The 11,284-nt window shown below is 50.6% G+C and overlaps 1 protein-coding gene across 1 annotated transcript in view; it reads left to right on the top strand.

Annotated features, from left to right (window-relative positions):
• Positions 1–11,284, top strand: part of DNPEP (aspartyl aminopeptidase) — a 34,276-nt gene that overhangs the window by 19,712 nt on the left and 3,280 nt on the right. The window contains exons 2-13 of the mRNA XM_011932195.1: positions 599–692; positions 782–870; positions 985–1,098; positions 1,356–1,481; positions 1,669–1,799; positions 2,063–2,138; positions 2,236–2,343; positions 3,329–3,406; positions 5,112–5,195; positions 6,373–6,533; positions 6,925–6,964; positions 7,074–7,175. Of these exons, the coding sequence (XP_011787585.1) occupies positions 599–692; positions 782–870; positions 985–1,098; positions 1,356–1,481; positions 1,669–1,799; positions 2,063–2,138; positions 2,236–2,343; positions 3,329–3,406; positions 5,112–5,195; positions 6,373–6,533; positions 6,925–6,964; positions 7,074–7,175 (1,203 nt within the window). The remainder of the gene's footprint in view (positions 1–598; positions 693–781; positions 871–984; positions 1,099–1,355; positions 1,482–1,668; positions 1,800–2,062; positions 2,139–2,235; positions 2,344–3,328; positions 3,407–5,111; positions 5,196–6,372; positions 6,534–6,924; positions 6,965–7,073; positions 7,176–11,284) is intronic.

Below are 11,284 nucleotides of genomic sequence, written 5' to 3' on the forward strand. Positions count from 1 at the left end.
TGCAAGTAGGTGGCTCCCGAAGGCCGCGCTTGAATTTCGATCCCAAACCGGGTCCGGCGCCCTCCCGGGCCCAAGCTTAGCGCGGTGCTGCAGTGGGGCCGCCCGACCCAAAGCGAAACCGAAAGCCCCGCGGAGCGTGACCTGACTGCGTTCCCGGGACTGGAAGGGGGAGTCCTGCGAGGGACTGGGTGGGTGGGGAGGAGTCAGGGTGTTCCTTGGAGTACAGGGCTTTGGCTCCGGGCTGGGGACGCGCACGTGATGCAGGCCGCCTCAGAGTATAGGGCCCGCTTGGGATCCCGGAGTTTGGGAGCAGAACAGGATTTCCTAGCTGGGCAGGAACGTGGGGGTGGAACTTAGGGAGTCGGGCTAAAGTTCGGATTAAGGGGCGGGCCCGGGTCGTGATCCTGGGCCGGCGGGCTGAAGCTTTCAACGGAGAGTTTCAGTCCTGGGTTTGGGTCTGTCGGTGGAGACGGGTGTAAGCAGAGGTTTGTGCCTTGGAGTGGTCACTTCTGGGGGTGGGGATGGGAGAATCCTCGGAACCTGGGTGAAAGGTCAGGGATCCCAGACCTCGTAAAAGTCTGAGCGCCCCCTCCCCTAGGTGGCCATGAACGGTAAGGCCCGCCAAGAGGCGGTGCAGACTGCGGCCAAGGAACTCCTCAAGTTCGTGAACCGGAGTCCCTCTCCTTTCCACGGTAAGTGGTGGCCAGGGCAAGAGAGAAGGGTGGAGGCTGATGTGCCCCTCACCAGCTTCCGTCGCTGTGAGAGGGTGCTTTTCCCACAGCTGTGGCTGAATGCCGCAACCGCCTTCTCCAGGCTGGCTTCAGTGAACTCAAGGAGACTGAGAAATGGAATATTAAACCGGAGAGCAAGGTACCGAGGGTGGGGTGGGGATGGAAAGGCAGGTCCCTAGGCTGGGTCTCAAAGCCCTGTGTGCCAGATGGCTAATGCAACTCACAGCCCTGTCTTTCCTCCCCTTCTCCTCAGTACTTCATGACTAGGAACTCCTCCAGCATCATAGCTTTTGCTGTAGGGGGCCAGTATGTTCCTGGCAATGGCTTCAGCCTCATCGGGGCCCACACGGACAGCCCCTGCCTCCGGGTAAGGAAATGGGACGGTGTTGGGGTGGGAGGAGATGTCAGGGGGAGTACAGGGCAAAAGAGAACCAGGAGATACAAACTGTGGCCTCTATCCCCTGGACAAAGGGAGAAGGTAAACTTTTTGGCCTCTTCCTCTACACTTTGAGTCTTTCATGTGACACTAATATTCGCTGTCTTGTTACTTATGAGTAGCTGAAGTCTCATCTCCACATCTCATCATGAAGCCTTCTCTGACTTCTTCTCCATCTTTACACTCAGGTGAAACGTCGGTCTCGCCGCAGTCAGGTGGGCTTCCAGCAAGTCGGTGTGGAGACCTATGGTGGTGGGATCTGGAGCACCTGGTTTGACCGTGACCTGACTCTGGCTGGACGCGTCATTGTCAAGGTGGGAACCGAGGTTGGGAATGGCAGAGCCTCCTCGGAAGACCGACTGCCACACTCCTCAGGGTACCCGTGGGGAAGAGGGGTGGAGGCAGTCTGGTCAGAGGACCACCCTGCTTAGTCTGAGTGAAGTGAAGACTGACCACTGGGGTAGGAGGCACCCTGGGCTGACCTGGTCTGGCTGGCCACAGTGCCCTACCTCAGGTCGGCTGGAGCAGCGGCTGGTGCATGTGGAGCGGCCCATTCTTCGCATCCCACACCTGGCCATCCATCTGCAGCGAAACGTCAACGAGAACTTTGGGCCCAACACAGAGATGCACCTGTGAGACTGGGGTGGGGCTGCGGTGGCTGGGAGGGTTGGAGAATGATATCAGGTGATTATTACCTAATGGTAGCCACAGTCACATTTTACTCTTGGGACCCAGTTGATTTCTAAGGATCCTCACAGCCTTGCCATTTGGGGAGTGGGCTGGGAATTGAAGGGCAGGGGCAGTTGCCCATCAGGAGGCACCTGAACTTACCAGATGCCCCACTCTGCTGTGCCCTCCTCGCAATCCCCGCCCCCCAACTCACGTCTCCCCACAGAGTCCCCATTCTTGCCACAGCCATCCAGGAGGAGCTGGAGAAGGGGACTCCTGAGCCAGGGCCTCTCAGTGCTGCGGTAAGAGTCCCCTGATCATGGGAAAGGCGGCAGAGTCCCCTGAGAAGAGGGGAGGAAAGGAGGAATGGACTCTTCCCAGCGTCTTTCTGCTCTGCAGGATGAGCGGCACCATTCGATCCTCATGTCTCTGCTCTGTGCCCATCTGGGGCTGAGCCCCAAGGACATAGTGGAGATGGAGCTCTGCCTTGCAGACACCCAGCCTGCGGTGAGGACTGGCTGGGGGAACCTGTGGGTGGAGGGCCTCCAGGATCCCAGCCACCCGTAGCCAGTCCTGCTGAAGCACTCATCACCTCCACCAAGCCCTCAGTGACTCTCATCCCTGTTCTTCCCAGTAGACACATCCCCCACTGTTTCTAGGTGGTGGTTCTCAAAAAGACAAGTTCCCCACCCCAGACTTGCCTGCTAGGACTGTCTTGGAATTGGCCCTTTTTACAGATTCCACAGGAGTTTCTTCTATAGGTGGGCCCTGTCTGCTTTGACCCACACTGACACCAAACTGCTTAGGGAAAGACGTCTGAATGTGGCTATCTGTTCTCTGTCTCCCCGTTGCTGATGGTCAGAGATTGCTAAATCTTTGGATGCTCTGTCCTGCTTGAACATGTACTGAGTTTCTGTTTCTGTTTTTTGACTGGTTTCCTCTGTTTACTTCTTTGGGCTTTTTGGTAACAATTCAGCCCTTCCTCTTCTTGACCTACAGGAAGAGGTCAAGAGCTATTGGCCTCCACCCTTCTGTTCCTCAGCGCCAGCCCAGCCCCCTTCTCCAGTCTCTGCTGAGTCCTGCCCAGCAAAGAATCCCAACACTTTGGGAGGCCGAGGCGCGGGGAATCACATAAGGTCAGGAGTTCGAGACTAGCCTGACCAACATGGTGAAACCCCGTCTCTAATAAAAACACAAAAATTAGCTGGGCCTGGTGGTGCGTGCCTGTAATCCCAGCTACTCAGGAGGCTGAGGCACGAGAATCCTTGGAACCCGGGAGGCAGAAGTTGCAGTGAGCTAAGATCAAGCCATTGCACTTCAGACTGGGCAACAAGAGCGAACCTTCATCTCAAAAAAAAGAAAAAAGAAAATAGTGCACTAAGCCCGGGGTCAGGGAGAGGTTGCACAAGAAACCAAGGAGGCCCTTGGGAGCAAAAGAAAGGTGAGTGAGGGTGGAGGGTTGAAAGTCGGGCTGACTGTCTTATCTCTCTAGGTCTTGGGTGGTGCCTATGATGAGTTCATCTTTGCTCCTCGGCTGGACAATCTGCACAGTTGCTTCTGTGCCCTGCAGGTGAGGAGCTGGGGCACCCTAGGCAGTACATACCACCAGCAGAGATGGCATGTTTGGGGTCAGAAGAGCTGCCTAAAGCCCCAGCAGGTTGTGAGAGAGGGCCATTGTCTGCCTGCTCAGTCTGCTGGTGCTGGATGGACCAGGAGGGGGCCCTAAATGCTGCAGCCTCAGCATCACTACCTTTGGACTCTGTCCTTGCACTGTCAGGGGGTTGAGGTGAGAGGAAGGCTGAGAAGTTGATTAGAGCACCATGGTGTCTTGTCCTAGCCTTGCTCCTGCTGCTTCTCCTGAAGTTAACCTCTGCCTCAGGGAAAGGCCTTATCATCCCACAAGGCAGTATCATCCACCTCCTTCTGCTTCCTACTCCACCCCCCAGGCTTAAGCCCCAGCCTTCTCCCTGTTTCTTGGGATCTCAGTCAGGTAGCCTGTCTTCCTAGTCACCTTGCTATTCCCCACCTTCTCTCCACCCTAGTCAGTTCCCTTTCTTTCTCCCCCCTTGCCTTTGATCTCCCTCTGCCTTTTTCTGCCTTTCCTTCCCTGTAATCCTGTGGCTGGAGATAGGCTTTGAGCTGTAATTGAGACCAGAGCCGGACCTGGGACCTGCATCCACTTCTGCAGGCATCCAGCCAGTCATGTCACCTTGACGGAGTCTGTCACCTCTTTGAACGTTAGTCTTTTCCCTGAGGCCAATCAGTTTATGTGATCTGTGTAGCCTTTTGGCTTTCCAGGACTCTCAGCTCTTCCTCTCTTCTTCCTTCACATCTTCCTACTGGCTTTTGCATGGGAAGGTAGAGAAGAACACCCAAAGGATGGTGCCTCCTGTCCCAGTTGAAAAGGTTTCTATGTAGCTATTGATTTGGCAAAAAAAGGAAGAAAAGGAAGGAGGGAGGGGGGAGGGAGGGAAGGAAGGAAGGAAGAAGGAAAGGAAGGAAGGAAGGAGGGAGGAAGGAAGGAAGGAAGGAAAGGAAAGGAAGGAAGTCGGTCCCTACCACACCCTAAAGTTTCTACCTATTACCTATGTAGCTATTGATTTGGCAAAAAAGAAAAAAAGGTCCCCACCACACCCTAAAGGTTTCTACCTATGTAGCTATTGATTTGGCAAAAAAGAAAAAAAGGTCCCCACCACACCCTAAAGGTTTCTACCTATGTAGCTATTGATTTGGCAAAAAAAAAAAAAAAAAAAAAGGAAAAGGAAAGAAAAGAAGGCTGGGCACAGTGGCTCACGCCTGTAATCCCAGCACTTTGGGAGGCCGAGACGGGCGGATCACGAGGTCAGGAGATCGAGACCATCCTGGCTAACACGGTGAAACCCCATCTCTACTAAAAATACAAAAAAAAAAAATTAGCCTGGCGTGGTGGCAGGCGCCTGTAGTCCCAGCTACTCGGGAGGCTGAGGCAGGAGAATGGCGTGAACCCTGGAGGCGGGGCTTGCAGTGAGCCGAGATCGCACCATTGCACTCCAGCCTGGGCGACAGAGCGAGACACTATCTCGACAAAAAAAAAGAAAGAGAAGAAAGGTCCCCACCCCACCCTGTGCCAGGCAGTGCCCTAATTGATAAAAGCCATGGCCACGGAAGGCAGACAGAGGAACGTGTACACCCAAGGTGCTAGTGGACGGGGAAGTGTGCACACCCAAAGTGCTGGTGGGCTGAGTTCCAGAAGAAGGAAGTTGGAGATGATGCTCTCATTTCCTTCCCTGAACCAGGCCTTGATAGATTCCTGTGCAGGCCCTGGCTCCCTGGCCACGGAGCCTCACGTGCGCATGATCACACTGTATGACAACGAAGAGGTACGTGGAGGGTTCTGGGGAGGGTCCCCTCTGCAGAGTCTTCCACAGCCAGCTTGTTGTGCCAGGCATCCACCATGAGCCAGGGCTCTTCTGGGGGCCCCAAAGACAGGGGAGATGCCGCCTGGGCCTCCTTAGCACTTGGTGTCTCCTCTGACTCAGCATACATCTGCTTATTCAAGGGTGACCGTCTCTCCTGTATCTCTCTTTGTGCCACATGGTGAGCTTCTTCCTTTAGGACAGGGACTCTACCCCGTCCATCCTCGTAGCCCCAGGGCTCAGTACAGAGTAGGTCCTCATGATGCCTGTGTGTGTGAGGCTGCAGTCTCAGCTGCATAAGAGAGCTTGAACGGATAGTGTTCTCTCATGTAACAACCCAGGTCAGAGTTAACAGTTTAGGAGGGGTCCCTGCCATCCTGAACACATGACTTCCATTTCAGGATTCAGGGTGGCCGTTCCAGCTCTGGCCATCATGTCTGCACTGAGTTAGTAGGAAGGGCAATTTGAATTTGGCAAAAAAAAAAAAAAAAGAAAAGAAAAGAAGGCTGGGCGCGGTTCACACCTGTAATCCCAGCACTTTCGGAGACTGAGGCAGGTGGATCACGAGGTCAGGAGATCGAGACCATCCTGGCTAACACGGTGAAACCCTGTCTCTACTAAATATACAAAAGGGGCAATAGACACCCCCTGGCTTTAAGGGCGTGATCCAGAAATGACATTCATCACTGCTTACATTCCACAGAACTTCGCTGCAGGGGAGCCTGGGAATGTCATCTCTAGCTAGGTAGTTAAGTGCTCAACTACAACTTGGGCGTTCTGTTATAAAAGATATCATGGACAGTTAGCAGTCTCTGTCATATGCATAAAAGAAAATTAACCAGTGTGGTGGGGCACCTCTGCTGAGGGTCACAGGATGACCCTGTCATCTTGTGATGTGAGGGTCACAGGAGGAGGAAGGGGAGTAGTGCAGGAAACCCATCAGTACTGTTAAGACTGCGAGTTAGTTTGGCCTCAGCCCACTGTCCAGTGTTCAGTGATGACCCCAGGTTAGGGGTGTTGCTAAGAACACCCAGTGACTCAGTGGGGTTTTGGGCTAGTTGGGCAGTGGGCCCCTCTCACTGGCTTCCAAGATCAGGACCCTGAGCCCAGATTCCCAGAGTCAGGACTCTGCTGTCACCAGGTGGGGTCTGAGAGTGCACAGGGAGCACAGTCACTACTGACAGAGCTGGTGCTGCGGCGGATCTCGGCCTCGTGCCAGTACCCGACAGCCTTCGAGGAAGCCATACCCAAGTCCTTCATGATCAGCGCAGACATGGCCCACGCTGTGCATCCCAACTACCTGTGAGTCTCTAGTGCCAGTCACAGTCTTCACGTAACTGGGGACCCAAGCGTAACCTGCCTCAAGGCTCTGCCCTGGCCCCAGCCTCTTCCTTTCTCCCTTCTTCATTCTGCTGGGAGGTTCAGGGGCACTTCCTTTTCACTACTCTGAGACCAACTCGATCAAAGTCATGCAATGCCTAACCCAGGTGTGTGGAATAGCCTTTGTCTACAAACTTGTTTCCATCTATTACTAGAGGCTGCCCAGGACCCTGTGTATGGAATGACTCTAAAGTCCCACTGGGCTGGGCGGGAAAGAGTGGTGATCTATTAGTGATGTCTGCCATGGGAGGGTGGTGAGTGTTGACAGGCCTCCTCCTGTTTGCTATGCCTGGCCCTTACCTGTCTCTTACAGGGACAAGCATGAGGAGAACCACCGGCCCTTATTCCACAAGGTGAGATGTGCCATTTCTCCCTACGGACTTGGAGGCCTGGCTGTTCTGGGCCCCCACTCATTGCCTTTGGGCCTGTCATTACCTCTGCCTCACCCTTGACTCTCCCCAGGGCCCCGTGATCAAGGTGAACAGCAAGCAACGCTATGCCTCAAACGCAGTGTCAGAGGCCCTGATCCGAGAGGTGGCCAACAAAGTCAAGGTCCCCCTGCAGGTGAGGGTGGGCCCTGCCTGGGAAGGTGTGATGGAGGGAGCTTGGTGGGGACACAAACAGATGGGCCCCCATGAACAGGGAACCTGGTAGATGGCCTTCAGTGGAGGGGGTCCCAGTAGAGTGAGAAAAGTAGGGATTTGGGATCTAGCTGGATTCCATGCTGGCTCTGCTGCGGTGCTAGCTGTGTGACCTTGGACTAGTCTCCTAGCCTTTGTAAGTCTCAGTTTCCACATCTGTAGAATAGTGATAGTGATGCCTACTTTGCTGGATTTCTGTGAAGACTGAAGGTACAGTGTGCTCCTGGCACATGGTAGGCCTGTCTTTCCCTGCAGCACCCCCACTTTCCTGTGTCTCGTACACACCCTAGGGGCTTCCACAGGGAAAGTTCAGGGCTGGGGAGTATGGAACCCCAGCTACTCATTTTCTCTCTTGCCTGAGAAATCAGCCATCTAGTCCTTTCTCCTCAGTGTGTTTGTGTACATATATATGTTGTATACATATATGTATGTAACACAGTATTGTATATACACGTATATATACACATATGTATACTGTCATGCATTGCTTAACAATAGGGATACGTTCTGGGAAATGGCATCATTAGGCAGTTTTGTTGTTGTGTGAGCATCATGGAGTGTATGTACACAAACCTAGACGGACAGCCTGCTGCGCACCCAGGCTGTGTGGTGTAGCCCATTGCTCCTAGGCTGCAAACCTGTACGGCTTCTTACTGTGCTGAAAACTGTAGGTAATTGTAACAAAATGGTAAGTATATCTAAACATAGAAAAGGTACAGGAGGCCAGGCACGTTGGCTCATACCTGTAATCCCAGCACTTTGGGAGGCTAAGACAGGTAGATCACTTGAGGTCAGGAGTTCACAACCAGCCTGGCTAACATGGTGAAACCCCATCCTACCAAAAAATACAAAAATTAGCCAGGCGTGTTGGTGCATGCCTGTAGTCCCAGCTATTTGGGAGGCTTTCCCTACTTGGGAAGGATCTCTTGAGTCCGGGAGGTGGAGATTGCAGTGAGCTGAGATCTTGCCATTGCACACCAGCCTGGGTGACAGAGTGAGACCCTGTCTCCAAAAAACAAAACAAAAAAAAGAGAAAGAAAAAGAAAAAGTACAGCAAGCATATGTTATAAAAGATTAAAAATGGTCCACCTGTATAGGGCACTTATGAATGGAGCTTATAGCACTCAAAGTTGCCCTGAGTGGTGAGTGAATGTGAAGGCCTAGGACAGTACTGTACACTAGTGCAGATTTTATCAATGCTGGACACTTAGGCTTCACTACATTTATTTTGAAAATTGTATTTCTTCAACAATAAATTAGCTTACTGTAATTTATTTATTTATTTATTTATTTTTGAAATGGAGTCTTGCTTTGTCACCCAGGCTGGAGTGCACTGGTGCGATCTCGGCTCACTGCAACCTCCATCTCCTTGGTTCAAGCGATTCTCCTGCCTCAGCCTCCTGAGTAGCTGGGATTACAGGCACCCACCACCACGCCCAGCTAATTTTTGTATTTTTAGTAGAGATGGGGTTTCACCCTGTTGGTCGGGCTGGTCTCGAACTCCTGACCTTGTGATCTGCCTTCCTCGGCCTCCCAAAGTGTTGGGAGTACAGGCATGAGCTACTGCGCCCGGCCAACTTTTTTACTTTATAAACTTCCATTTTTTAAATTTTTGACTCCTTTGTAATAACACTTGGCTTAAAACACAAGCACATAGTACAGCTATTCAAAATAATTTCTTTTTTGTATCCTTATTCTATAAGCTTTTTTCTATTTTTAAAATTTTTAGTTATTTTTAAAATTTTTTAACTTTTTGGTTAAAAACCAAGACACAAACATACACATTAGCCTAGGCCTATACAGGATCAGGATTATCAATGTCCCTGTCTTCCACCTCAACATCTTGTCCCACTGGAAGGTCTTCAGGGATATTGACATTCAGGGAGCTGCTATCTGCTATGATAACAATGCCTTCTTCTGGCAAAACTCCTTCTGGTACAGCTCCTAAAGAACCTGCCTGAGGCTGTTTTACAGTTAACTTTTTTTTTTTTGTCAATAAGTAGGAGTACATTCTAAAATAACAATAGACCGGGCATCGTGGCTTATGCCTGTAATCCCAGCACTTTGGGAGGCCGAGGCGGGCGGATCACTTGAGGTCAGGAGTTCAAAACCAGTTGGCCAACACGGTGAAACCCCGTCTCTACTGAAAATACAAAACTGAGCTGGGTGTGGTGGTGCACGCCTGTAATCCTAGCTTCTCAGGAGGCTGAGACAGGAGAATCGCTTGAACCTGGGAGGCAGAGGTTGCAGGGAGCCAAGATGGTGCCATTGCACTCCAGCCTGGGCAACGAGTGAAACGCCATCTCAAAATAAATAACAATAAAAAGCATAATATAGTAAACACATAAACCATAACATAGTCATTTATTATCATTCTTAGGTATTGCATCCTGTACATAATTGCGTGTGTTATGCTTTTATATGACTGGCAGCACAGTAGATTTATTTACACCGGCATCGTCCCAAACAAGTGAGTCATGCATTGTGCCACAACATTGGAACAGCTGTGATGTCACTAGGCGACAGGAATTTTTCAACTCCATTATAATCTTATGAGACCACTGTCATGTGGTCTATCCTTGACTGAAATGTCACTATGTAGTACATGACTGTCTATTTCTATATCTATCTACCTGTCTATATCAGGGACTCGAGCATTGGTGGTCCAGTGACAATCATAGCAGGCAAGCTCTGGCATAGTCAGGCGTAGAACCGCGGCATCCTGACTCCCAGCCCAGGGCTCTTTCTGCTGTACAGTGCTAGCTCTTCCTTTCGGAAAGCTGAATTGTTCTGCCCCCAGAAAGCCTTCTCTGAGAACGTGATATTTGAGCTGAGACCTAACCACTGAGAAACAGGCAGCTATGGGAGTGTCCCAGCCAGAGGGCATAAGTAGAAAGGTCCCAAGGGGACCAGGAATGAGCTGTCTATTAGGAGGAGAGAAAGGCAGGATGGTAGAGCCAGGATGAGAGCAGGAGGGGGTCAGGGAAGAGGCCCAGCTCAGTGATCATGCAGGAATACCTAGGCCATGGAAGGGCATTTCAATTTTATTCTAAGGCAGTGAGAAGACATTGGGAGATTTTTCTTTAATAACTTACGGCAGAAGTAGGACACATGTATTTTAGAAAATTAGAAAATACAGATAGAGATGAGAAAGTAAAACACTAATCCGCAGAAATTTGGTGTAGTCTTCCAGATTTTTTTCTATGCATGAACTTCATATACACTTTTTAAAAATGATATTATATTGGATATATTTTTGTTGCCTCTTTTCACTCAGTCATCTTCACCTTACTATTTCAGTTTTTTTTTTTTAATTGTTTTTTTAAAATTAGAAACAGGATCTTGCTCTGTCTCCCAGGCTGGAGTGCAGTGGCATGATCATAGCTCACTGCACCCTCAAACTCCTGAGCTCAGGAGATCTTCCTGCCTCAACCTCCCAAGTAGCTGGTACTACAGATGCATGCCACCATGCTGGCTAATTTTCTATTTTTAGTTAAAATGGGGTTCTTGTTATGTTGCCCAGGCTGGTCTTGAACTCTTGGCTTCAAGCATCCTCCCATCTTGGCCTACCAAAGTGTTGGGATTACAGGCATGATCTACCACTCTCAATCCCATTTCAGGAAATTGTTGTTTCAGTAAACTTGTACCTCATCTAATGCACAGATAACTTTCCGTTTTCCCCAGTTATCCTCAAAATATTTTTTTACAGTTTTTTGACCCACCCTAGTATCCAACTCAGGACCATGCGTTGTATTTGGCTAATATGTTGCTTAAATGTCTTCTAACGTAGCACAGTTCCTCCCACCCCTTTTTACATTGGCTTATTCAAGAAATATCTGGATATGTCTCCTTGCTGCCCCATGGTGTCTTTCGCTTGTCTGTAAGCCCTGTATTTCCTATCAACTGGAATTTCTAAAGACTTGATGCATTCAAGTTAAACTTTTTTTTTTTTTGACAGAGTGAGAGTCTCACTCTGTTGCCCAGGCTGGAGTCTAATGGCGTGATCTCGGCTCATTGCAACCTCCGCCTCCC

This window comes from Colobus angolensis, unplaced genomic scaffold (genome assembly GCF_000951035.1).
Source record: "Colobus angolensis palliatus isolate OR3802 unplaced genomic scaffold, Cang.pa_1.0 Scaffold95, whole genome shotgun sequence".
Classification (NCBI taxonomy): Eukaryota; Metazoa; Chordata; class Mammalia; order Primates; family Cercopithecidae; genus Colobus; species Colobus angolensis.